Below are 27,289 nucleotides of genomic sequence, written 5' to 3'. Positions count from 1 at the left end.
CAGTGCCTAGAAGCCAGACCAGTGAATGAGTTATGATTCAGAGATGTAGTTTCTCTCTGCTTCGTCTTTGTTCCAAGTCAGAAGTGTGCTGGTAGAGGTCTTCACAGGAACACAGAAATACAGTTCTAGAAGAGAAATCCACAGGTCATCCAGTTCCGCTCCCTGTTCAGCATACACCCGGATCAGCCTTGAAAAATGTCTAATGTTGTTAAAACCCTTCAACAAAAGAGAATCTGCAAAAACTTGAGCCCGTTGCAGGATTTCTCTGCCCTTGTCAGAAAACATCCTTGTCTCCAGTATAGTTCCTCTTGGGTGCTCATAAAGTGCTATTGAGGATAGTCAATTGCAGTTTTCTCTGCAATTCCTTGTTGTCCTTAGGTGGTTGTTCTTTATCATTGACCCTTTCAAATCCAGTCTTTTCTTTTTCTAGATTCAACACAACCAGTTCCTCTAACCTTTCCTCAAACCTTCTGTGCTTCATGACTGTGTTGCAGTTTTTTTATATCTTGTTTAAAGTGCATTGCTGAAAATGGGAACAAAACACGCTGTGGGAAAAACTTCTGAACTTCCTTTGTTCTCCAAGTTTGCTGTTAGAACCAGTTGTACATGTAGTGCACGGTGGTCGTGGTTAGGCCGTGTCTTTCTGGTTACATGTGTTGCTGAAGAGTGTCAAAAACCTTACAGAAGTAAAGATGTATCCTATCCGCTGTTTCAGTTCTACGCACTAGACTGAATTTCCTCATAGGAGGAAATGGAATTGATTTAACATGATCCTGATAAAGAATGTCAGCCTGTTTTGATTTATCTTACCTGTCTCTATTTAGATTTTAGTTGTTTAATAATTTGTTCCATGATTTCTCTAGGAGTTTGTTTCTAGTTTTTGCCTACTATCCCACCTTTCTTTAAAGGTAAATGTATTTATTCTACTCTAATGCTCAGATAGCTAAGAATGGTTCAGAAATTACTTCAGCTAATTTCTGAAGTTCACTAGAGTGACGACATACACATCTTAGACTTTGCTACCTGGCAGTAGTATTTACCATGTGATAGCAGAGTTGGATATAGAGCCAATATGCAGTAAAATCTCTTCCCGCACTGTGAACTCCTTCAGTTCCTTCTTTCTCCATCACCCTTTTTAAAAGTTGCACTGTTTAGGGAGAATGTTAGTGCTTCTAATATAAATGATTTTTTTGCTCAGAGTTTCTGGGATCTTCCTTTGTGTCCATACCTGTATGTACTTAGATGCAAGAAAGACAAAAATATCTGCTTTGATGTGTCTAGCACCAGTTGATTTCATGGAAAGATGCCTTTCTTCTTAGAGATACGGTGATATTCGATATGAGGATGTTGAGAGCATGCGCAGCAGGAACAGGCTTTACGTGATCCAGACATTGGAAGCTACGACCAAACACAATGTGGTGAGTGACTTGGAAGAGCTAAATCCTTTCTCTGATAAAATGTGTTCCCTTTTGGAAAATTCTCAGAAGAGCTACATTTTCCAGGGCCAAATACATAATTTTATACAATGAAATCCCTCTTGTCTGCAGGGTGTCTATTAACTGAGGTTTGCCCTGTGACGTTTACAGGCTGTGAATCACAGCATGACCTTCTGGTCTCGTTAGAAGGAACACCATCGCAGACAGCTTCTGAGGGCTGGCTTATCTCTGACACTGCATTGATTGGAACAGGCTGACCTATATTTCTGTCTGCTGCTGTTAAATTGTTAATGCGTTTCTCTTAGAGGCATAGAGCACTGTAAAATGTCCACAGTGCTACAGTAAAACAATTAATCACCTGCATTTTTACTCTGGGAGGCAATCAGTGAAGAGATTATTGTACTGCATTCAGCAAGGTCTGTGGTGTGCGTGGGTGTCTGGTGGTGCATGCACGGTGTGGGAGCTCTTTAGCAGTCAATTTCGTCCTTTACGTTCAGACTCTGAATGAAGGTAGAGGTTGCGAAGCAGTTCCTTTTGTTTGTCTATTTTCTTCAGTGGCTCCTTCCCAGTAACTGATGATAATACTAGGCTATTTAACAACCAGTGCTTCTTTCTGTAGTAAATGTAGCTTGTAGCAACTGATACTACTAAATGCTGTTGGTTGTGCTAAGATGGTAACTGTTGTATTTCATTTTACAAAAAAAATGTATTGTGAAGACAGAACCTGGTCTTGTAGCTAACTTTGTTTTAAAAAGCTGTGAACAATTTATTTTTTTTAATTAAAAAGTGAGGATTCAGCTTCACTGTTGTGAGCTGAACATGCATTTGCCCATTATAAAGGAAACTATGTGTTATATCTTTATAAATAGTTGGGGGTTATCTCCTGGGTTTCATAGTGTAGACTCCATGTATGCAACTAATGTGACTGACTTTAAGCTCCCGTTTTTGGGGAGAGATTATTTCTTTTACTCTATAATCTTCTGATTGCTTTTAAAAGAAGTTGTATTCTTACCCCTAATTGTAACGTGCCAAAACCTGGAATTTATTATTATTTTATTTATTTATTTATTTATAATAAATATGTCTATTTATTATTATTAAAAGGTTAAGTCTCCTATAACTTTATTCTACAGGCTTATTCCAAAACAAGAAGACTCATTAATTAATTTTCTCTTAATTTTGTTTCAGCTACGTGTTGTGTCCCAGGACGTAAAATTCAGTCCCAGTGATCTTGAAGAGCTTTATGAATTATTCAAGGTAATGTGCCGTTTTTCTCACCGTACGTCCATCTTAATGGTAGACTGTGTTATGGGTGTGAAACAGTTTTAACAAATAGAAGTAAAAGCTGGATTCAACATATGTTTTACATGTCAGCTTTAAATCAAATCACATAGTTACCTTTCCACATCTTTCACCCAGAGACAGTTGTTGTTTCAGAAAAATCTTAACATTTTATCTTTCTTTTGCAGAAGGAACACTTTCTTTCCTGTTACTGGAATGTAAATAGTCCCGTCTTACAACATCATGATGCCAGTCTGCCGTATCTTGAGCAGTATCGGATTGATTGCCAGCAATTCAGGGTTCTCTGTCATCTCTTGAGCCCCTGGTCACACTGTGCAAACAAAGACTCACTTGCATTGTGGACATTCAGACTGATGGATGAGAGCTCCGATTGCCTTATAAACTTCAAACAATTTGCCTGTGTTCTTGGTAGGAGAACAACACCTATATGTAGCACATTCAGAAGGGAACTCCATCTGGGAGTAGTCCTGGGGTGCATCACCTTCCAGACACTATATAAAGAGCCTAAAGAGACTAGCCTCTTAACTTAAGGTCAAATAGTCTATTTTTTAACATGTGAAATGAATAGCAAAGACTATTTAAATGGAAGCCAAATGCTGAAAGTGTATTTATAAGCTTGAGCTTAGTATGAGCTATTCCATGGTGAAATGCGGACAAGAAAATGAGAGCACAGTTCCGTAACTTAAAGCCTCTATAATTCACCTAAATAGCTAACACGAAGCTTTACAAACTAGTAACTTTTCTGAGACATTAATCCCCTGGAGAATAATCTGTTTGAGATGAAATTTAAATATGGCTTTAGCATCAAAACGCAGCAAATTACGAAATGGTATGATCTCATTGCCCAGCCTGTTTGGTCGATGATAAACACTTCCTCATACTAAGCCATCTCATACACAGATCGTGCAAGATGACCGATGCCTTATTATTTCTGGGGAACTGAAAGTTTTCTTGACTTACTGCTCTGTTCCTTTCCTGTTGTTTTCAACACGGGATTGTTCAGGAGACAAAAATTTAAGTGAAAATGCTGAGAAGACATTAATGCTGTATTTCTTTGCTTCTGTGGTGTCATTTTAGTAAGTCGTAGACATTATTAGTGTTCTTTCCTCAGTGTAGGCAAACCCCAGGCTCAGCTGCAGGTGATACTGCCTTCCTTAAGCTTCATCTCTAATTATACTCCATGTAAGGTAGGACACATGTCCAGTTCCAGCCTACCGGGGTTGTATTTGTTTAGGGTAAGAGGGTGTTTTCAAGTTTGGTCCAGTTGAACAGACTGTCTTGCCTCTTTCCTCTGACAGATACCATGTATAATGGAAGTTTCACTGACAAACTCAAGCTGCTTTTTAAGTTGCACATCCCTCCAGGTAAGCGAGAGGTGGTGGCATCTGGGGAGGGCTGTTCCTGGCTTCTTAGCTTTACTTTTCTTTGTGTTGTCACCGGTCCTGGCTACAGTACAGTCCAACAGCTGTAATACAGATGTTTGTTTCTTTCACAGTGATGTCTTGTTTGGGAAGGACTTAATCTGCTCTAACACCATTTCTCTTCATAGGGCCTATTTGTCTGTGCAAAGCTTTTGCTTTTTAGTGCAGCTTTGGTAATGCTTGGAAGCCCCAAACCCACTTTATTTGTTTATTTATTGCAGCTTTTACTGAGGTAGAATCTCTAAGCCCTTCTAAAGGTGATGATCTTTCCAAAGAAGAACTGATCCACTTCAGCCAACTCAGTGGTAAGCTTCAGAGTGTGAGCCTTGCCTGAAGAATATTAGAAGGAATCTGTTATCTCGTGGTGAAAAATGGGGGAATCTCTTCTGAAAACTAGTAAATCCAGTAATCATGTCACTGTTAACATGAGTCCTCTGTGAAAATCTTCTGTAGATAGTCACATTTTCATAAAGTAGTGCAGAATTTGTGGATAGCTAGTCTGATGATTGAATTCAAAGGCTGTGGGTATTTACATGTGTATTTGTGTATTACAAGTGTATTCGGTCAGCATTTTTCAGCATTGTAGGCATCCTGTTGCAGTGGTTGTTGAAGGGATGGCCATTTCACATTTGTATTCAAGGCACAAAGAGATGATATTTCCTACCTCGAGAAATAAAACATCAAAATTCATTATTATTTTTAGGCACATAAGCAAGCATTTCAAAATCCTTTGCTTCCATTTTAAACCAAGTAAGGTGAAAAAACTTTTGTGGTGTGTAAGTTTATGGAGTTGGTAAAATACTCTGTTTGGAAAGCTGTGTGATTTTACTTCTTTGGAAGACAGATCCTTTTTGGTTTTAAATCTATCCAAAAGGTACCTTATCTGTAATACATGGGTCCTGTTCAAGACACGGGGCATGTACATTATGATTATTTGCTTGATACAACTGATGGCAGTTTCTTTTGTAATTTCCAGCCTCATGGTGGCTTCTATTTTTATGGAAAATATACAAATCTTACCATGTGGTTTCTTCTTGGCCTGATCTGTGTTGAGAACATGGGGTCATTGAGGGTCTTGCTCCTTAAGGAAGGAATTTTTGATAAAAGGAAATGAACCATTGGCTCTCCTTTCTCAAATAAAAAACTTTCTTCTTTTTCTCTGCCTAAACTGTAGTTCCATCTGTTGGGGATAGTCTTGAAAGTGATTCTTTGAAGAGCAGCCCTGAAAAAGGTAAAAGAATCCTGGAGACACATTTGGTAACTGTCTGACTTTTGGGAGAGTAGAGCTAAGAAAGTACGTGGAAAGCATGTGGTGACAAAGTATACTGAGTAACATCATCTCTGGTAACGTCATCTCTAGCGTAGTGCTAACATTATATCTGCTTTTATAAGTATAGTCCTGGCGGGTGAGAGGGTAATGTAAACTCTGATTGTGTTTAGTCCTTGGCCTCACCACTCTGGTGAGAAGGAATGACATAGAGGATGGCAGTTCTGCTCATCATCCCTCATGGGAAGCTCTTAGTTCTTGTTTGTTTACTACTTTTTTTTTTTTTTTTTGGTCAAGTAGGGAAGGGGAAGGTTGATATTCAGGCATATCTGAAGCAATGGCAAGATGAACTTCTTAAGAAAGAAGAAAACATTAAGGATTTGCCAAGAATGAATCAGGTAAACTGTGAGTCTTAAGTCTATTTTTGAGTGCTGTTTATCCTTTAAGTCCTATTAGTAGGACTTAATTTGTAGGATCCCTTAAATTTCAGGCCTTCACATTAATTGTTAGACTGCGGGGGTTTTTATACTGCTCTAAGTTTACAAAGGGTGGGACTTGCAGACACACTTTGGTTTATCAGGGCTGGTTCACGCCAATGTCGTTGTCAGAGCAGTTGCTGTACCAGGTGCCTGGCAGCAGCAGGCACTGGGTTGAGATCACAGTGGGCAGTGAAACAGGGCGGTTGCGTTGCTGTTCTCTGAATAGTCTCCTCTGTATCTCTCTCTGTAGTCTCAGTTCATCCAGTTCTCAAAAACTCTGTACAATCTGTTCCACGGGGATCCTGAGGAGGAACTGTTGTATCGGGCTATAGCGGTGGTTACCAGCCTCCTGCTGAAAATGGAAGAAGTTGGGAGAAGACTGCAGAGCCCCACATCACCAGTCAGAAGTCCAGTTGCTGTTATGGAGGTGCCTGCTGAAATCCCCAGAAAAGGGCAGGAGGGAAGCAGCTCTGAGCAGGCTGGAGGCAGTGGAGCACAGAGTTTGAGAGAGAACCATGAATGGTCTTTTGCCTTTGAACAGATTCTGGCATCCTTATTAAATGAGCCAGCCTTTGTGAGATTTTTTGAGAAACCTCATGATATAAAAGTTAGAATAGAGAGTGCTAAAAATTTACAACTTAAAGCAAGAACCAGAGTGTAGTTTTCTTTGCCTTTGACTCTGAGTGAACCACATAAAGCACTTACAAATGAAGGTTGTTACTACGGAAATTGAGTCTGGTGTTTACATAGGGAATGGAGTTTGAAGAGTTAGCTTTAAATATCAGATTACTCATGCGTAATGTAAATAAAATTAGTTTTAAGCACAATCACTTTCCTGCATTGTTCCTAAGTTTCACTCCAAAAAAAGGACTAAATAATAAACTTTCTTTATCATGTTAGTAAAATATGCAACGTTGCTTGGAAATACTGGATGTGACCTATTGCAAACCTATCTGAATGACAGCTGTTACAGTGTGTGCTCTCCGGGTTCATTTCTATTACTGTGATGAAAGGAGTGACTCCCAGCCATTTTAATTTAAAAGCAGTATCCACAGTTTAGAGGTTGTCTTCCAGGTTAGTTTAATTAGTTATTTCCAAACCTGCGTGTGGACTGGGATCAGAGCAGGGTGAAGACTAAGAATAGAGGCTATGTTAGGCAGGAGAGCGTGAGGTTAGAGAAGAAGGTTGCCCTGCTCTCAGTTTCTCTGCTTTGATGCTGCCGATGGTCCTGGACTTTTGCAAATTCCAGCCCCTTGTCAGTAGTTTGCAGGCTGCATTCTCTGAGCCCACCTCTCAGGTTTTGCAACAAGCAACTGTTTTTCTGCTTTGCTAGCTCAGCTCGTGTATGAATTCTTTTTCCCATTTTCATACCAATCCTCCTGCAATACAGATGAAAAGGTTGGAAGCTTTTTGGGTCATCCAGGCTGCACATGGATGCAAAAGCTAGTATAGATTGTTGAAATCCCGGGAAAGCAATGGCTAAATCCGTCTGACCGCACTGTGCTTGTTATTCATCTTGCAAGAGGAGCCATCATTAGCTTCTTAGGAGTATGTTGATGAAATGTATAGTTTTTCTTGCATTTGGGAAGCTGAAGCACAGACCAACTTTAACTGCTTCATAGTTAGGTGAATGGTGCCTATTGAACTGCTAGGGATAGACTGGCGTTGCTCCTTTGCCTACCTGAGTCCATACCTCAACCTAGTAATTATCTTTCTTCTCTGTAGCTCTCTCGATTATTGTTGCTGTAATATTTTCTATCTGCCAGGATTAATAGCAACAAGAAAATCTTCTGGAATTTTAATAGGTAAAAAAGATTATATAGTAAAGATCCTGTGGGGACAAGCTTTGCCAGCATTAATGCTGATGTTGACCTTGAACCTTCTGTAGCTGGTGCTAGAATGGGTTTAGAGAAAGAGGGGTAAAGCCTGTATTTTAACAACAAAAACAACAAAGCAAACTGAGACAGTCTGTTAGCTTAAAAATGGCTGTTTCTAAAGCCTGTATGACAATCTTTCTCTGCAGAGCAGCATTATTTTTATACTGTGCATATTTTTTGTAAAGAAGCAGAATGGGAGTGGTATCATTCACTGAGGCTTTTCTTGCAATACTGATATGAATGAAGAATAAAACAAAATTCTGACTTGTGTTACAAGCCCTTGGTGAAATACCATCATTGCAGTTGGTGTTAAAGTTCCCATGCAGCTTTTAAAGAATATAGTTTTGATCAGGAGCAATGAATGTATGAATTATTTCTTCTGTTCTTCCCCATACTCTCAGGTATTAATGTAAAATAAAGCTTTATTGAATGAACAGTAACTCCAAAACTATATCATATGTGTGAGAAATGAGGAAGCTTTTTTTTCAGAAGCCTTCACAAAGTAATTACACTTGATAAATATAATACTGATTTGTATTTTTATGTGTAAAATATAAAACCTAATTTATCGATTCATATGAATATGTTTCTGAGGCAAAGTAGGGCAACACTGTGTTACTTACAAAACGTATTTACTCACTGTTTTCCTAATGTTTTAGAAATACAAAGCAGATGATACTGTTGTTCTAGTCTAGGTTGTACTCAGATTAGGTTTGCTCAATGACTAATTCTTCTGCAAATAGTGTTGAAATTAATAGAACCCCATAAAATAGATGCAGCTGCCCATTGAAAAAGCTTTTGTAGGTTTTTGACAGATATTTTTAGTTCATAGCTTTGACTATTTCTTGAAATTATTTGCTAAGCAAGGTAGCACAGAGATATGAAAGTCTTAAAACTCAACGACATATTTTGGTTTAGAGCCAAGACGTTAAGATCTAAATACAGAAGACTACTGCGGGAACCTGCAAAATACAGCATCCTTGTGACATTTCTTGATTCGCTTATGCAAAACTGAGCACCTTTCTAAAATATTTTATATTATTGTCAGTCCAAGAGACTGTAGAGCCATTACCGAGTATGTAGGAGCTCTTGTCAGCTATCATATCTATGTATAAAGAGAGATTACCAGCATATGTTTGTGTGTGTGTGTATATATATTTTAAAAAAATAGATTTAAGGGGAGAAGTTAGGATCTGTAGGGGAACACTAACTTTTATTAACTGCATGGCTTTTTCTGTTCCATTTTTTTAAATATTTTTTTTCCCAGAAAGGGTAATGTCATTAAATCATTCCTGTAATACACCTGCAGGTTGATCCAGCGAGACTAGTCAGAGTGGCCAGGCATCCAGCCTCAGCAGGACAGAGGGTGGAGCAAGGTCGGTTCCAGAAGGATGGCAGCACTCAGGCAACTGCCCTGACTGGCAGGTTCTTCCTTTTGGAGCCTGGGGATCAGGGGCTCGTCCTTGGGGGAGGTCTGGGTGTAGCAAATGCCGGCTACTGCCAAGGAAAGTGAACCAGAGGGGTGTTTGCTGGGCTGCTTCCACAGTCTGCCACAACACTGAGGGACAGTTGTGCTTTGCTGGTGACAGAGTAACACTGGAGTTGTGTCTAGCTCCTTGCCTTCCCATTCCTGCTGCGGAGACAGGCTGGCCGATACGCACAGGCTTACTTGGGACTGGGGAGCGAGAGCAATAGAAGCTCTTGTCTTCTCTTCAGTCCCAAAGGGTGATGCCTTGACTTTACAGCCCCGCACAGGCAGGGACAGAGATGCCCATGTGATACAGCTTTTGGGCCATCTGCAGTTCTTGGTGCTGCAAGATTCACACGGCATTGCATTGGGAGATTGTGGGTGTGCACGCTCCTGTTGCAGATCAGCTGCCGCATGTAGCTGGGAATTAAGCAGACGTGCTAGTAAGGAATCTGGCAGTTGCAGAATGTCTAACCCAGAATTACTCAGCTGTTTCCCAAGGGGCAGGGGGGGTACTTTCCATTCAAATTGTAATGTGGAAGTTTTTAGAAGTGTTTTTGAACTTTGAACAGTTCATTCACAAATGTAGCAGGGTGGTTCAGTGAGTACTGATGTGTCATTTCATGTCTCTGTGTTTGGGGTTTTTTTCTGTAAGTTTCCATAAAGTTACTTGTCTTTTTTTTTTTTTTTTTTTTTGATTCAGTCATAGGAAAGAAACGAATGTGCATCATTCAGTACAAAATAGACAGTTGTAGGTAGGATATAGATTGCTAAAACTAGTGATACTGTTTATACAGTTTTAAAATTGCACTACCTGCTGCAGTGTCACCAGTGTGACTTGGCAGCTGTGCCGTGGTTATTTACCCTGAAACCTTCCCCGTGGCTGTTAGCATATACTGCACAGTCCTTTCTAGCGGCTCGGCCATTATTATTGTTGCTATGCACATAAAATGCCTTTTGTCAAATGCAAAGGCCGCTGCCTCCACTCTGGGTGAACAGTGGCAGCCCTGACCACCATGAGAAGCTGGCTGCTTGACCTCTTGGTGTGCTGAGTTGAGGGCTTGAACACATGAGGAGAGGGAGTAGCTCAACTAATAGTAATAATAACACGAGCCCTTTCCACCACGGGGGAGAACTGCTTGTCATTCAACCGGCAGCATTTTGTGGGGTGTGGAGATGGTCGCTGCAATGTGATTCCGAAAAAGCACTCTGTGTTTCCATCCATTGCTAAAACAAGCCACTTGTTCATCACTCTAATGGCTAGATAATGTATTTTTAGAAGAGTTTGCTACCATAGTGACTAGGAAGTAGCCGTGTTTGATTTTATTAGAAGTTTCTAATTCAGTTGTACCATACAAGGTTCTTGGTTGCGATTGCAATTGTTATCTGGGCTAAAACAAAAAGAAACATTCCAACTTGTTTCCAGAAAAATAGGTTATTTTGTCTTTGTTGCTATAGCTTTGTCACTTTACCAAGAAGGCAACACGTTTGTGTTGGCAGGTTGGCCTTTATACAATGTATTGTATGCAGAAGTACTGTAAGACAAATGGGATGTTAAATAAAAAATTGTTTTACTTTAGGAAAACAAAAATATCTCTGTGTTTGAGGTACTATTATTTCTCATGAGGGACTGTTACAGAAGTTCCTTCAAGAGCACTGGTCATGTTAAACCACGTTTAGTCAGCATCTGGCTGCTGCTTTTGTGCCTCTTGGAGAACAAGGAGCAGATTCTAATCCAAATGGACTGATACCACCCAGCAATAACAACAGCACATAGTGAGTAAGAGGTCTTACAAGCATTATTTTATTTCTTTTTTTCCTTTTCTTTTTTTTTTTAAATACTATGTACAATCTGTTTAAAGCTTGTCAAAATGCATGGGCTCCCATTCAATGGAGCTGTGCAGGTACATAGATTCAAGACAAGAATAAAATCTTTACTGCTCATCTTCATAAGACACTTCCTTTTTCCCATTACAAAATACTTTTAAGAATAGTAACATTTATAAATGTATCTATATTTGACATCATATAAAATAAACCAAGATTTATACTCAATTCTAAGATTTTTTTCTCTTTTTTTTCTTTTTTTTTTTTTTACATGTACTATATACAATATATACAGTAACTTTTCACTGTTTGTCAAACCAGCCTGATTATACCCACCAGGCTTTAGCTTATATGTACAAATATGCTAAAAGTGCAAGACTTTTATTAATTAAAGCTGCCTGTGTTTTCAGAGGTCTGGAATTGTGTGGCCTATATATATATTTATATATAGATATACACGTACATACATGATATATGTATATTAAAAATACATATATCTGTATACCTATATATAGAGGGACCTAGTATATAGGTGCTTGTGTACTAGAAAGCCTCAGAACATGAAAGACTAATAGGTCGACACCGACACTGGAGCCCAACCCTGACGCAGGTGGCATCAGTCGTGTTCCTGCCCTCTGCTTGTCACCAACAAGTCACACTTGTGAGCACCCGGCTGCGTGTGAACTGAACGCACCAGCAACCCTCAATTCCAAATGGGTCCCAAAAACACAGGTCGTAGCTAACACCGAGGTAAACAAATACAAATCAACCTGAATAAAGAGATTTATTTATTCATACACTTTTTTGAGAGTGAGTGACAGCGTAAGGCAAAAATCCCACGGGCCTGACTCAGCCTCCCCGCAGCCAGGAGGGACCGAGCAGGGACCGAGCAAGCCCCAAAAAGGGACTGTGGGATTTTGTCCTTCGGAGCACGTCTGGAAAACATGGCTCTACCCGTGAGGCATGCAGCCACCCACTGCCCACCAGCAGGTGCCGAGCGGCTGGGGCAGACACTGGGAATAGAGGAGGGGTAAGTGATAAAGTGCGTTTTAGGTCTCTTGTTTTAGCAAGGCCAATCTAACATGTAAACATCCTTGCAAACCTCCTGTGCTCCCCGCCGAGCGGCTGTGAGCAGGGGTGATGCTGCCACCCCCCCACAGCCCCCAGTCCTCCCTGTCCGTGCACCCCAGTGCTGCCAGCAGAAGGGCCGGGCCCATGGCACAGCCCCATCTGACACACTCGCGCTCCCCCCCACACCTCCCCCCAGCCCCCTTCCCAACCCCCTTCTCTTGGATTTGCTTTCAAAGTCACAGCAACGCCAGAAAACTACTCTGCCCTGGCTACCTCCCTACCGAGCCCTGTTAAAAAAAAAGACACCCCACCCCCCCAGCCCCTGACCACCAACATGATCAACTGACCTCTGAGACACATTTGGTGGACACCGGCCGTGTCCGGGCTCACGGATGCCGACAGGACACTGCGGAACAGCCACGGTGCATCGGGGGTGATGTGGGGTTCAAGGCAGGGAAATGCATGGCCTTTCCCTCCTGCCAGCCACACTGGGCCGTGAACTGCGTACAGCCGTGGAGCCTTTGCCTCCCCACCTGACATTACGTGCCAAGCCAGGGGGAACCCCCGCTCCCCCCAAAAAACCCCAAAAGAGCAACCCCTCCGGTCCCAACCTCTTGAGCAGCCCTACTGGGATGGGATGGGGAAGGGGAGGCCCTAAAAGTAATAGTGCTTTAAAAAAAATAAAATAAAACAATTTTTTCCTACCTCAAAGGCTCCATGCTGTGGCCCCGCACGTGATGCTGCAGCACAAACCAGGTGGGGCAGGATCGACCCCCTGCTCTCCCCAGGACACGGGCTCTAAGGGCTGAGGCTGTTATTTCAGCTCCAGATTGCACCACAGCGGCAGGTGCCCCACGTCCCCCTACCAGCAGCGAGGTGGCCCCGGCCCATGGCTCTGCTGTAGCCACAGTTACTCGTAGGAAGTTGAAAAAGGGGGGGTGGGTGGGGGGCAGGGCAGGCTGTGCCCAAGAGCAGCTGCTCACCCCCCCATTGCCCAGGGGCTGCATGTGCTGGGTCCCAGCCAGGGACGGCTCGCAGGGCACTAGCCCCAGCGCTGTAACCCCAGGGCTAAGGGTGGCCAGGCGCCTCTTGGCTGTGGCTCCCCAAAACGCAGCTCTGCAGCCCTGGGAGCTGCGTGCACAACCCCCTCAGCCAAAGCCACCCCCACCCCCCCCCCCCACATGCTTTTGCCAAGCCGGAGCCCCGGGGGAAGCCAAAACCCCGAAGCAGCCCCCTGCCTTGCCCCAGCCCCACAAAAGCTCCCGGCTGCTGCAGCTGCCCCCTGCGCCAGGAGCCTGTCCTCCCACCAGCCCCTCGGCGATGGGGCACATCAAAACCCCATCCCCTTCCCCAGGAAAAACCTGGCGGGTGGGAAGCAGCCCCCTTGTACCGGGGGGGCAGGTGGGGGAGGGCAGGTGGCGAGGCACGCTGTGCCCTGCCAGGTAGGAAGGCTGCAGCCGGAACCCAGACGGGGCAGCTCCATTGTGCTCCCGGTTTCATTCCCCAGCTCTCCGGGAAACTCGGGCTGCCCCAACATGCTTCAGTCAGGCTGAAACAGTCTGGTTTTCTGCTCCCCCTGCTACTGAGCCCAAGTGCTCATGCCTGGCCCCAAAGTTAACAAAATCCTCCCAGTGCTGCAGCGCAGGAAATGTGTGTGCCTGATGGGGGAAGCAAGCTAGCTGTAGATACTGGGTATCTCTAGCTATAGATACATGCACCATTAGCTATTCCTATTTGTTCTTTTCACGCTAACTCTCCCACTTCCCCCCTTTTCTTGAAACACAGGGCTGCTTGGGGATGCTCATCCTATCAGCAAGCACCAGTGTCCAGCTGCTGCAGTGGTGCAAAGAGCCAAGCAAGTGGCTTGCACAAGAAAAAAAGCAAACAAATGCCAAATAAAAAAAAGGCAAAAGAAACCCACCATGCTTTGCTTGATTCGACAGAGGTTATGAACTAACCCGTCCCTAACCCTTGCTCTGACTGCCAGACAGAGCTTTGCAGCTAGACGCACCTGGTCTTAACCATTTTCTTGCAAAGCTTACAGTAATGGCCTGACCCTTCTCCTACATTCGGGCTCTAACAGCACCCAGAGTTAGTACTCAGCTATTAACGCCTCAAAAACATACATTTTCATTTTTCCTTTGGAAAGACAATAACAGTAGGGACACGTAACTATACACCCACTGAGGAATAAACTTTTTTTCAATTCATAAATATAAACTTATAGTTAAAAAGTGACAATTTACAAAAATACAATTTATTGCTGACTCTACGGGCTTGTGTCCTTGTGATCATCTGTTTCAGGTTCATCAAATTGAAACATTACCTAGCAAAACCACAAAGTTTGCCATCAAGCTGTTCTATGCTTATTTGTTTGTTTTCATGTATAGAAATGTATACAACTACATCACTTGAAACAAAACAACCAAAAAAAAAGAACAAGTAAAGATTCTTTGACTGTAACCCAAAAAATATTTGGCTACAGGGAGTAAAAACCATATAAATTTAGCTGCACTTGTTAACCAAAATAAAACATGACAAATATCTTACTAGCTGTGATGTAAGCTGGTATAACAACAGTAAGAAATTCAGGCAAAAGTGGTGTTACGTAAATTAGCAGCATTATCCAATCTCCTGGAAAACAAAAAAAATTGCGGGACTGAGGTATAGAAAAAAGGAAAAAAAATACTCCACAATGGACCTACTACAGCGAAACGAGTTATGTACATGGTAACCCAATGGCATCCTGCGGACCGGTACAGTCTGTGTATGTGCTCCAAATGCTGGGCTTCAATTCACAGTGACTTTCAGCATTGAAGTCCTGAATGGAAAAGGTTTTTCTCCTTTGCAAAGCAACTTTCGTGGCGACCTGGTAACTAACCTCCCTGCAGCCAGAAAGCCATCGCCTTCCCGTTGTACCGCAGTGCTGGGCACCTACGGCTGCCGCAGCAGCATCACGGACCAGCTGCATGGAAATCCCAACCGATGAGGTGCCCCCGGAGCCGCCCGTCCCCCGTGGGGACTGTCCCTCCAGCCACCATCTTCCCCGCAGGGCCTGACCTCACCCGTGCCATGCTCCGATGGCGGCGTCCTCCCCTGTGCCTGTGCCCGGGTGCCGGGCGGCTGCAGCCACGGTGGTCCCTGCTCCCGGCCCTGGCGCTCAGGGCAGCTGCATCTCGGGCATGTCCGGCAGGTTGCAGGCCTGGCCCTGTGCGTGGCGGCTCTGCTGCTGCGGGTGGAGGAAGTAGCTCAGGGGGTTCTGCTGCGGCGTGGGGGGGGGCTGGAAAATGCGCTGCGTCGGACCCCCAGGCACCAGCTCAGGACCTTGCATCTGTTGGGAGACACGAATCCAGAGGTCAGAGCTGCCCTGTCGCCCACCCGCTCCCTCTCTTGCTGCAGGGTGCTGAGGCTCGCGCCACATCCTGAAGGTAACATCTACCCATCGAGGGTACGAGCTGTGGACAAGCAGTTTGGGATGCTGGTGCTATCAGCACGACCAACAGTGCCTGGGCAGTACGGAGGGGAAGCAGGACCCATCCATCCTATCAGCCCCACAGGGAGCCCAGCAGGAATTAAGACCTCCAAAAGCTACTTGGATGTGAGGCAGAACCTGCAGGACATGCACCGTCCATCTTCCACAGGGAGGCTCTTCAGCCAAGCAATGAAGAGGCTGTAAAGTGACCTTGTCCATGTACCACCTGTGCCCGGTACCCCAAAGACCTGGACTTGCTGGTTCACTCCCACTAAAGGCGTTGTGGCACCAAAAGCCTGGTTTTCTGTTGTCCTGGAGCAATCCATCACTCTGCTGTCCATATTGCTAGTCCTCAGGACCTCCGTGCAGCCTGTGAGCACACGAACCCGAAGCAGGGATAACAAGCAGCTTGTGGACAATGACGATTCGTTTCTCACTCTAAATCCAGTCCTGCTGCATGGCTGCTTTCAGCTGTACCTACTCCTCCTGCTTTCTTTTCCACCATCTTTGCCTGAAGGACTGTAACTCACCTCTGCCAACCAGGCAAGTCTTGCAGAGCATGTTACTAATCATTAGTTTCAACAACTTGCTCCTTGGCAGCCTCACTGGTTTGGCATGCACCGATGAAGTGGTGCTTTGAAAAACCAAAATCACCTCTCCCCGAGAGTGGTGGTGTGAAACAGCTATTTATTAAAAGCAAGCAGTGACAGCAGCTGATAAAACCCCTTGCTATGCTCAGGCATAACAGCAGGGAGGATGTTTTCAAAAGAGCTTCTCCCTTGCCATGGATCACACCGACAGCAACCTTCCCACCAGAGCTCCTCTGGATGACCAGCTGTGTAACAATTGGATATTTCTTTGGGACACTGATAATTGAGTTTCTTGGGAGATATGGCCTTGATTGGGGTGCAGCACCAGCCTGGAAAGGCTGAGCACTTGGGTACGTGCTGACACAACGGGGATGGAAGACGTGCAAGTACACTGACCAGGTTTGATGAGCCGGGTGAGCCCCATTTCTTCAAAGAAACCAGCCCAGCCCCAAAGCCACCCCTGTGCACCCTCATAAACCCTTTGCAGTTCCATTACCTGAAGGTAGAGACGGTGCTGCTGAACCTGTTGCTGTGGCCACTGGTGGAGATGAACCGGTGTGTTTGCCTGGTGGGATGTGAAGCTGGTGTGTGGGATCATCAGAGACGGGGAGAAAACGGGTGATGGGGCTGGAGGTCGGACGGTGCTACAGGTAACCGGTTGCATCTGTATTGGGGGAGGTAAGTTCTGCTGCTCTGCAACGAATCTGCCATGAGGAGGAAAATAAAGCATGAGAACCCAAACCCAGACCCCCCACCGGAGAGGGTCCTGCGGAGCCCAGGTGCTGCAGAAACCAGACTGGCCCAAGGTTTGTCAAACTACGCAGAACCTGGCAAAAGCTGGCCCCAGATCTCCCCCTCCCCATCGAGCATGGACTAGAACTGCAGAAAATTAAGGGTTTTAAAGCTGTACATCTCCTGCATGACCAATTAGGCATTTTAGGCATTGCAAAAGCCAGAAAATGGTTAAAAAATATTTTCCCAAAGCATTTTAGTTACCATAAAGTTCTTTGTAATTAAAATATATTCTCATTACTTTTTCTCCTAACCAGCTGAGCTTTTGTTTCTTTTAAGACTGAGACTGTGTGTGTTTGCATGATAACACACAAGTTTTTCAAAGTAGTTTTCAGTGCCATAAAGTGCCCTGCTAAAACACTGCATGAAAACAAGAGCCAGCAAAGACTCACTTTCCTTGCTGCCTGCCGGCACTGCTCTGCACGGGCTGGCCGCTGCTGTTGGTGGCAGGCATCATGGCTTGGATAGACTGATCCAACAGCATCCTGCAGTGGAATTGCAACAGAGGATGGTCAGGGAAGGGAAAGATTCATTCTCCTGACTGTCAGTCTCTAGAAAACAAATCCCTGACAATATTCCCTGAAACCATGCAAACCGTCACCTTGAAAAAAAGCTAATGAGATAGGATGCTTATTATCACCTTGTCTAATGCACTCACAGAGATGAGCTGAAAGTTGTTAAGTCTTTCATGTAAGAAATATGTTTTATAGATGGAGAGACCTCTAGGGGGTTTATCCTGTTTCCCTACACGACATTTTGAAACAGCTGGATCCTGTAGGCAGAGCCTGCAGATACCACCCTGAAAGGTGGTTGAATAGTTTGGGACAGTTGTGTGTGTTTTATACAGTGTTTCCAGCACTGCGTAAAAGCAAAATGGCTTTGCCATGGCACCTGTCCTGGCTGGAGAAAAGACACTCTGGAGCATCAGAGCAAGCAGACACAGCTTTGGGAAAGGCTGTCCCTGCTAGTTTTTCCTGTTCACTCCCTCTGACAGCAGCAGATGTCCAAAGGTTACTGAGCTACATGGACAATTTGTGGAAATACAGAGAGAAAAGGATTTCAGGCCCCTGAGGGTATGGCACAGCGCACGCAGCACCCTGCTTGCACGCACACTGGGCTCACCACTAACCCAGCTCTCTGCAGGGTGGGACATCCCCATGCCCCTGCTGTGGCACCCAGAAACTGCCCCCCTGAGCCCGAGCTCTCCCTGCTGCCCAGGCACTGCTGTTTTCTGTCACCAGCATCAGGAGGGTCCCAGCAGGGCTGTGTCGGTACCTGAGGCTCCTGTCCTGGCTGTAGTCAGACGGCGGCTGCCGCTCACTGCCCTCAGTTGACGTCTGTGCAGCCACTGCAATGGGATGCGTTTGTGAAAACACCATGGGGTTGTTGTAGAGGGGCACCGAAATGCTCGTCTGCCCCGGCAGACAGGTTTGCTGGGCTTGGTTTCCTCTCATTAGGTGCTGCTGCTGCTGCTGCACCTGAAACGAAGACAGAGACCCATGTAAGTTTTTAAACCTCCCTAACAGAAAGCTAAAATGACTGCTTTCCAGTATACAGATGGGAAAAGGAGAAGGAGCAGTAAGATGTTCTCCCTGAACACAGCAGTAGGAACAGTGTATCTGTTCAGGACAACCAACCCCTCGGCATTTATTGCCCCTGCACGGCAGTGCTGGGATGCCCAGTGGTAGGAGCAGATGGTCTCGTGAAAAAGCAGAGTACAAGGGTAAGGGCATGCAAGCCTTGCGGGAGAAGAGACCAGATTAAGAGGGGAGGAGGAGTCCAAATCCAAAGTCCCCAAGGAAAGCATCTCATCTGTCCTTTAAAGCAGTAGTTTCAGTCTTTTTTGATTTTGGACACCTTGATTCTTTCCCAGGGAGATGTGACCATCTATAGAGCTCATTTAGGTCTAGTGATGACAAACCTGTTTTTCAAAGCTGCCTTCCAAGACTTCCAAGTGAGAAGAAAATTAATCTTTTCAAATTATGCCTACTTCCCCACGTTACCAAGTCACAAGTCTCACTTGCTACGAATAAGCATCCTATTGCAGTCGCAAACAGAACCAAATGAGAGCCCAAACCTCCCACTCAGGTGCCCTCCAGACACCAGGACGGCTCCAGCGGTGCCAAGGCTTAATGCTTTAGGCTACCTGGCTTTTATTTTTTGCAGTTGAATGACATCATTTGCAACTGACTCTTGACACTAATTTCATAATGCCAGCTATGGAGTAAAACCAGCACCGAGGAGATGTGCAGGACCACGGGGAGGGGGGACATGGCAGACAAGTATTTAAAAGCCGGGAAAGGGGACAATGAAGACGACAAAGCAGTCGGTGACCTGGGCAGCCGTGCTGCAGGGGTCCCTGAGGAACTGGTGCGGTGACTGCAGGCGGGTGCCGCAGTAGTGCTTGGTCCCCACCGGGCCTTGCTGCTGCGACTTCTTGGCTGTGGTCTGCCTGGGTGTCCCAGGTGGTGGCGGCCTCCGGGGGCTCGGGTGCTGCACGTTGTTGAAGACGATGGGGATCGGCTGCTGCATCAGCATCTTTTATTAAAAGAGACACAAGAGTTGTCGCAGCTTGTAAGGTGGCTGTACTGCCTGAGAGGTACTGTCTTTAGCTCCCAGGCTGTCTCTATCAACATACAGAATGCTACAGCAGCAACATCTCTAAATCCTGGGGCAAAATGAACCATGACTTGTAGAAAAGCAAACGTTAGCTTGCACCCAAACATTTATTCAGAGCCACAACTGTTCCAGCTCCATCACGCCTGTTGCATTTTGCAGGAATGGCACTGGGGATCCAGCGGCACTAACCACCCATTGAACCACCAAGCTTTTTGTGCAGGGGGGAAATCTGGATTACCTTGGGATTGTTTTTTTCTAAATAATGAAAATTACTGATTCAATATTAAGCAGATGCTGATGCCACTCACCTCTTGGGACTCACTACTCCCACACCTGAGACCAAACTACCAATTTATCCAGAGCTCATTTTTTTTTGCCGCTGACAATTTTTGTCGCCTATCTGCATGCTCAAAGGAAAAGCAAATGGTTTGTGGGTTCCCTGGGGGCAGCGGGTACCTGCAGGTTGGAGTCCTGCACTAGCTGGAGCTGCTCCTTGATGACATGGAGCTCCTCCTGCTGCGTCTTGATGTCAGCTTGCAGTATGCGAGTCCTCTCCTCCAGCTGCTCTTTCAGCTGATGCATCATCCCCAGCTGAGTAGGGAAATGGTACACTGGCTGTGGAGAACAGAGAACAAGATCACGGGGTTGGACCAGTCCTGATACTTACATTCACTGAGATGCTGGCTTCAGAAAAATGACTGCTTTTCAGCTTTTGCCATAGAAAATACGATGCTGACAAAAAGCAGCAATGGCATATTTAACCGAAGTACCACTGTACTTCCAGAGCAGTAGCACAAGCAATTCATGTTCGGTGCCTCCCTCCAGGTCTCGGTCTGTTCCATCTCTGCAGACGCAGGGTCTGTGCACAGGACTGCCCTGTCCCTTCAGTGTGGCACCCTGCTAATTCGGGACCGCTGGCGTTTTGTGGCAGACACTGCATGCAAACCGTGGCCACACCTCCAGGCTGGGCTTTTCAGTTGTGCTGCTAATTATATTTGCCAAATTGCAGGCCCAACTTAGGTTGTAAACCCACTCTGGGATCCATCCTTCTTCACACCTGCGCTGGCTCCCTTCAATCCCTAGATTACAGTCCCAATGTTCACTACACTGACCTCAAAGCTCTGCGAGGATGGGCTTCATATGGTTTATGACTCCCACATTTTTATTGTGGTTCTTTTTATCTGTTTCTGGCCCAACTCAGCCCTTCCTCCATCAGGGCAAAAAAATTCTTCAGCCTGCAGTTTGTCGCTAGAAATTCAGAGATGAGCCCTCAGCACCCCTCGATGGTTTTGACAAACGTAAACCTTCTTCTAAGCTATTTTCATGGGTGTCCTACCCGCTCCATCTCCTCGCTGAAGTGGCTGCAATAACTTGGTTGCAGGTAAATCTCAGTAACAGCAAGAGAAAGGGCACTGACACCTTGTCCCCGCGCTGGGACCAGCCAGCAGGTAAGAGCTGTGGACCGGAGCCACCGAGCCTGCCCCAGCTGACTGGCCGTACCAGCGTGTTTAACAAAAATAAATCACGTACCATCACAGCGTGCTGAGAGGGGACTGCCGGCTGAGCCACGGGGTGCTGAGGAAGGTGTTCACCAGGGGCTTGAGGAGTTGCTATGGCCTAGAAATGAAAACTTTGCCTTACTGTAGGTCCATAGCACCTCTAGGGCAGAGCTGGTGTGATACCAGCTCCTGCTGGTGAGGAACAATGCAGGGAACCAGACAACTCCACGTGGAGATGTGAGGATGTGTCTGAAGGGAGAATCTGAGCTCCTGTGTGCCCCCTGCTAATTGCAAATCCTCGGTGTCAGTGTTCATTTTTGGATAAAGGCCACCTTGTGTGTACAAACCCCAAGAAAACCGGGCTTGTGGTGTGAGAAGGCGCCTGGCCCAGAGCAGCAACCCGCACCCCGAGAGGAGGCGGCGGAGGAGCCTCCAGCAGCTCCGCACCGGCTCGGCCGGCCACGTTCCCCACAGCCCCGGGAATTCCCGTGCTCGGGCCCAGCACGCTTCACGGGGGGATCCAGCCCCTCCGAGGGCAAGATCAAGGTTTCTCAAGCTCGTTTCTTTACGGCATCAGAAAGGCTTTTGCTCGCCAGGAGCACCGACTGACCTGGGCGCTGCCAGCTGATGCCAGCCGCAGGGCTGCCTTCTCCGCCTGCCCCGCTGGCACCGACGGCCGGGTGGGAGTGCTGGTGTCCGTGTGCCGCATGGATGACGTGGCTGGAAAAGAGACAGTTTGCTGTGACACGGCAGACCTGTGCCTCCACATCCCAGCTAAGCCCGAACTCCATGATGAGCAGCGACCCCAGCGCTGCCAGACTGGGTCCCCAAACTGCCCCTCCGTGGTCCCTCCCGCTCCCTCCCCAACTCGTGGGGTCCCCTTCTGATGCACACACCTTCCCTCCAAGGGTGTCTCCAGATGAGCTCTCCCACTCTCCCCCTGGCAAATATTTCAGGAATAGCCCCCAACTTGGCCGCTACTCACAGCCCCGCACCCAGACTGTGGTCACCTTGCTGCTGCCCCCAGGGCAGGGCTGGGGGGCACTGGTGGGAGCTGGGAGGAAGCAAGGCAGGCAGCCTTCTTCAGCAGGGATTATCATCAGGAACCGAACTACCCCATAATAAAAGTTTTCTAAGTGAGACTGGGGACTCAATCAAATCGCTTCAGCTTAGCAAGTCACCTCCTGTCCCCTGAGCCCCAGCAAAAACCCACAACCCCCAGCTGGTGGCAAACTGGGGGAAAGATGCTCTTGGAATGGCTGTGGAGGAGGCAGCACATGACTGCAGCTCTGCTGTCCTACCGTAACTTGTTACGACACAGCGCATGGCTCCTGGTGCTGAGCACCCCCCTCCCACCCTGGCTCAGTCACTCCCAGCTGAACCCCAGTATTTTGGAGCCCCTCCAGCCCACTCCTTGCCCCCAGCTGGGCTGGCACCTACACGTGGAATCGGAGAGGGCGGTGTGTGAGGAGCGCCGGGAGCTGTGGGATGACAGCGAGACCCCCTCCCGGCTGGCGTCCTGGCTGCTGCCGCACTGCCCCACGTCCAGGTAGCTGCTGTGGCTCTGCAGGGACCGAAGCACAAGGGGTGAGACTGTCAGCAGGAGAGGATGGCACCGGAGGGGACCTCCACCTCCCTGCCTGCTTGTTTGCAGAGAAAAACAACAGGCGGGGTGTGCAGAGGGCCCGCACTGCCGCACAGCACCACCCAGCCCCGGTGCAGTATTCGGTCTGCCCCTCAGTGTTCGCCCCACAGCCTGCAGGTATCCCTCTGCAGACAGGACCCTCAGGATCACACCCCAGGCTCTGGGGCACGGCCACACGTTCCTGTCCCAGGACCCGTCTGATGGCAGCAAGTGGCAGTGGAGGGGACGTGCCGTGCATCGGGTGGATGCTGTGGGGATTGCTGCCCGTGCCCCACGCTCTGGCATGCCACCCTCCTGCTGTCCTGCCTGCAGAGCCACGTGCAAATGGAAATACACTTTTATAATTAGCTTCCTTCTGCCTGATTCCTTCAGGGATGCCACGTTTTGTTGGCTGTGGCACACTGGGGAGCGGTGGCAGAGGTAATGAATGAAGGTGGTGGGAGGGGCTGCCTGGGGAATGGTTTAATTCATTGTAAGGATGGAGAGAGATGGCTGGGAAGGGACATGGAGCAGTGGCTCAGGGACATCATCAACCTACAGCAAACAGCTCCCAAAGGGGACAGGTACCAGGTGATGCTGAGAGCTGCAACCCCCCTCGCTGCTCCCTGGGGAGCAGTGGCTCCCAGCAGGCTGTCCTGGGCAGGAACCCAGCAGCAGGGGGGAACAGCTACGCCAGCCAATATTAACAGCTTTGGAGCTGTCACACCAGAACGACAGATGCCACCTGGCAGGTGGTTTGTGGCAAAGAGCCCATAACTGTTGGACAGTAGGAGACTGTTTCACCTGCGGGACGTGGGTGAGCACAATGGCCATGCCACCACCCATCCCCTGCCTCCCAGGGAGCTCCCCAGCTTCCCACTCCCCTCCAGAAGATCACGCAATGGGAGTGATCGCTCTGCTTCTCCTCCAGCTGTCTGACACCAACAGCTGCAGCTTAAAGTTCTGCGGAAAAATATCTCGGCTATCCTGTGGAAAGGGGGAAAAGATGCAGAAGTGTGCTATGGTGGCAGAGAAGCAGCTGTCTGAAAGACGGTCCTCGCTTAAGTGCAAAAGGTCTCTGGGTCTCTGGGACAGCTTCCCCTTATACACCCCGTAAACAGCTTCTATAAAATAACGTCTGAAGAGCAGTGAGGCTAATGGAATGATAATTACACAACAATCCAGTTGAAATTACTTTGATTACTGGTCTCGTTTGTAAACTACTGAGAGAAGAACTTAAAAGTAATTAAAACGACCTTGTTAATTGGGCAGATGGCTGATTCAAGCCACGGAAGGTATTGCTCTGGTCACGACCCTACACTTGACGCGATCCTGCCCAATGGTGTGAAGAGAGCTGAAATCTAGAATAACTGTTCGCCCTTCACTTCCAATCTTCATCTGAGCATCAGTGATGAGCTGGCATTAACAAAATGGGTGCCCTGTGGTCCTGCCCTGCACTCAGGTCCTCGGCGCCTTACCAACGGTGGCAGCACAGCAATCTAGTCTCCAGCTCCAGCTCTGCTTTGCTTCTTTTGAACTGAGGTGGTTTAACCTATGGTTTGTGTAATGGTCTCAGAAAGGTAATGAACAGCAGAACAGTGGCAATGCAGCTGCTGGGTTTGCAGTTTGATGCCTGAACCAAGACAGGCAGTTTAGAGCCATGCAGTGGAAAACTTCTCAGGGTCTGCCTAAGTCATAACCCACCTGAAGGCTTGGAAAGACATGGGAGTAGAGGAGAAGGAGAAGAAAGAACAGATATTTTCCTAAGATTGGTAAGCAAATAATCAGTTTGGTTTAAACACCTGCTCATTCAACTGTGAAGGGGCACAGTACCTTTAGAGAAGAGGATGCCAGTTCAATTGATGACTCTTCGAGGCCAAGATCTCGCCTCCTTTCAGCTCGAACTTCCGCATAACTAACAAAAATAAATAAATAAATAAATGAGAATCTAGTTTTTCAGTCTGGATATGTTTTACTGTATGGCAGCCACCCTATCGTACAGGTCTCTATAGAGTTTTCACGTTGAGTCACAAGCTTTGCACAACACACACGCTCCTTCAAATACACGGTGCTTAGAGGAGCATCATCATCCAGCCTTGCAATCAGTGAATAACCGCACGGCTGCATATCCACAGATTAGAAACCACAGGGCAGCGTCCCCATCCCACTGCACCCAGGACTGCAGAGCTCATATGATTAATTGCACCAATCATTCCCAGCTCAAAAGTAGACACACCTTTGCAACTTTTGGCCCTGGATGCCTTCAGGCAAAACTAATCTGAAAGCAAAGTGCGCTTGGTTAGTGATGACAAAATGGGTGTCTTTGTCCTCTGTACAATTTTCCTACTAAAGGAGATTCCCATTTTCCACAATGAGGCATCAGAAATGATCCTACAGCTTCTGTGCAGGTAAAATGCCGTAGCAAATGTACATTCATTTTCTAACCTGCTGATGATCAAGAATCATTTTTTTGCATGTTGTACGGTAGCTCAGTGAGACCTAAGCCAGCAGCCTGGGGAGGAGGAGGCCAGGTTGCCTTTTTCCAAGGGTACACAGGGTGCCGTACAGCATGCCACATCAGGGTTAACATCCCTCACTCCAGTGGAAGCCCTGAACACAAACCAGAATGTGCCTCTAAAAGTGTGTATTCGTTTTCCTTACTACTTTTTCTTTTACAGAATAGAGTATTTACAGTAAACAATGCCACCTGATTCACCATTGGGATAAACTGGAGAGGATGTTTTAAAGACTCTCTGAGTGCTTGTGGATCATGGGCACTGAAAGGTGCCAGAATTTAAGGTGATGAAATGTTAAGGGGCCCTAACCTTTGTGGAAGGCAAGAGAAGTTGCTGAACCGAACTCACACGATTGCAGGCAATGAATTTTCCTGAAATCATGTTTCAACTTGTGTGTTTCAATAATCTATTCTAAACCTTAACTATACGAGACAGAATTGAATTTCAAAATCTATTTAGCACTGTATCACTAGGTTTAAGGGGCACTGGAAGCAGAAAGAAGGAACAAGTTCATGCACAATAAATTCAGACCTTAAAATGAAGCTGAATTCCCTGAAGGGCAGCAGAAGCAACACAAGTCAGAAGCAATCCCTCTGCTTGACATTTGCTTACGATAACATTTGACACGTAATTTCTATCAGCATGCACAGCTCTAATCACTTACACCTGTTTAGTGGTGTAAGGTATCCTCAGCCTGCATTTCAGAATATAGAGAAGACTCCCAGTTTCCTAGTGTTTGTTCTTCCAGATGTTTGACAAGAAGAAGGAGACCAGAAAAAAATTCACAAATTGGCTCCGGACAGTAAGGGAAGATGCAATGAGCAAGTGTTTACTCGAGTTAATAGAGCAAGCCAGTACATCACTATTTTTTCAAGCCCCTCAGTAAATACATTCTCACTCTTAACACAATCTTTTTTGAGATGACAGTGGTAATCAAGCAGATTCCCCTCCAGAAGGTGCACATCACAGAGCATCCCACATGTGCGCCACCTTCCAGCACGGGCAGCTTCCCACTAGGGGGGGATCCTGGGCTGGATTTCAGGTGAGGAATAAGGCTAGCAGGACAGCAGCTAACTTTAAGTCATAAATACTTAAAGCCCTGATCAAAAAATCTTTTTAGGAGATGTGGGATCCCATTCGCGCCCAGAAAGCCACCTGATTCTTAGCAGCTTTAGCTCTTCCTATGGCCATGTCATCGCTAGGGATAAAAGGGGATTGAATGTAACACACTGATACACTTGGGCAACAGTGGCTTCCAGGCTTTTGGCCTGGTTGCAAAAAAACAAACAAACAAACAAACAAAAAAAACCCCAGTAATGAAAACACATGTTCCCTGTTATAGTAGTTTTATAGAATTAATAGAATTATGTACCATTTCAGTGTGCTATATGCACAGCAAATATTTGGCTAACACAAAACAGAACTAGAAAAAATAATGGATGAGCACACAGGACATACATTGTGAAGGGTTTGGTGCTTGCTCCTACCTAACTACCAGGTGAGTGCAAACGATGAACTCTGGTTTGGAGTTCCACTGGTGGTAGGTGATGTAGTAGTGTGTCTGCAGCCATATCCACTGCTGGCCTTTGGTCAGGAACCGATAGTAACAGGACTTTCCTTTTCCAAACTGCATCACTGTTAAACGAAAAGGACGGCAGTTTACAGCAAACAGAAATGTCACGGTGCAAAGGTGATCAGAAAAAACACTTGGTCCCACCCCCCCCCTTGCAGTCTGGTACTGCGCTAACATGGATCTTGTGGCTTTACAAACACGGCAGATGACAGACAACCCTGTACTGAGCTTTTCTTGGGTTCTTATCTGCTACTGATTCTCAAGAGCGCACTTGGCTCTTTTCCGATCATTCTTACCACTAATAATTGGCACAACTATATAACTAACTATATTCTCATAACTTATTCGGGGCCTTTTCTGAAATAAGCATAAAGAACATTAATTAAACAAAGGATTGGCCTTTCACAAGTACATGAGAATGCACTTCAAAGACTGGGGGCTTGCAGTCAGGGATCC

General features: G+C 46.3%; 2 protein-coding genes across 15 annotated transcripts in view; one reads left to right on the top strand and one right to left on the bottom strand.

The window, feature by feature from the left end:
* The window catches only part of TBC1D8B (TBC1 domain family member 8B), a 47,166-nt gene extending 35,861 nt beyond the window's left edge, over positions 1 to 11,305 (top strand). The window contains exons 14-21 of one of the 3 annotated variants that reach the window (XM_080365662.1): positions 1,320 to 1,418; positions 2,625 to 2,693; positions 2,906 to 3,146; positions 4,037 to 4,102; positions 4,381 to 4,464; positions 5,334 to 5,390; positions 5,724 to 5,824; positions 6,156 to 11,305. In XM_080365662.1, the coding sequence (XP_080221788.1) occupies positions 1,320 to 1,418; positions 2,625 to 2,693; positions 2,906 to 3,146; positions 4,037 to 4,102; positions 4,381 to 4,464; positions 5,334 to 5,390; positions 5,724 to 5,824; positions 6,156 to 6,566 (1,128 nt within the window). In that variant the 3' untranslated portion in view covers positions 6,567 to 11,305. Of the gene's footprint in view, positions 1 to 1,319; positions 1,419 to 2,624; positions 2,694 to 2,905; positions 3,147 to 4,036; positions 4,103 to 4,380; positions 4,465 to 5,333; positions 5,391 to 5,723; positions 5,825 to 6,155 lie in introns of those variants that run through there. The other 2 variants (XM_080365663.1, XR_013923831.1) reach the window with 2 other exon arrangements.
* The window catches only part of PASD1 (PAS domain containing repressor 1), a gene marked incomplete at its 3' end in the record, with an annotated part of 113,549 nt that continues 97,291 nt past the window's right edge, over positions 11,032 to 27,289 (bottom strand). For 8 of the 12 annotated variants that reach the window (XM_080365698.1, XM_080365701.1, XM_080365699.1 and 5 more), the window contains 11 exons: positions 26,748 to 26,895; positions 24,578 to 24,659; positions 22,561 to 22,684; positions 21,731 to 21,840; positions 21,152 to 21,238; positions 20,078 to 20,236; positions 19,337 to 19,540; positions 18,278 to 18,480; positions 17,395 to 17,487; positions 16,707 to 16,914; positions 11,032 to 15,479 (listed from right to left, as the gene is read on the bottom strand). In XM_080365698.1, the coding sequence (XP_080221824.1) occupies positions 15,309 to 15,479; positions 16,707 to 16,914; positions 17,395 to 17,487; positions 18,278 to 18,480; positions 19,337 to 19,540; positions 20,078 to 20,236; positions 21,152 to 21,238; positions 21,731 to 21,840; positions 22,561 to 22,684; positions 24,578 to 24,659; positions 26,748 to 26,895 (1,589 nt within the window). Of the gene's footprint in view, positions 15,480 to 16,706; positions 16,915 to 17,390; positions 17,488 to 18,277; positions 18,481 to 19,336; positions 19,541 to 20,077; positions 20,237 to 21,151; positions 21,239 to 21,730; positions 21,841 to 22,560; positions 22,685 to 24,577; positions 24,660 to 26,747; positions 26,896 to 27,289 lie in introns of those variants that run through there. The other 4 variants (XR_013923835.1, XM_080365702.1, XM_080365703.1 and 1 more) reach the window with 4 other exon arrangements.

This window comes from Falco punctatus, assembly GCF_963210335.1.
Source record: "Falco punctatus genome assembly, chromosome: 15".
Taxonomy (NCBI): Eukaryota; Metazoa; Chordata; class Aves; order Falconiformes; family Falconidae; genus Falco; species Falco punctatus.
This window is presented reverse-complemented; position numbering and strand designations above follow the sequence as displayed.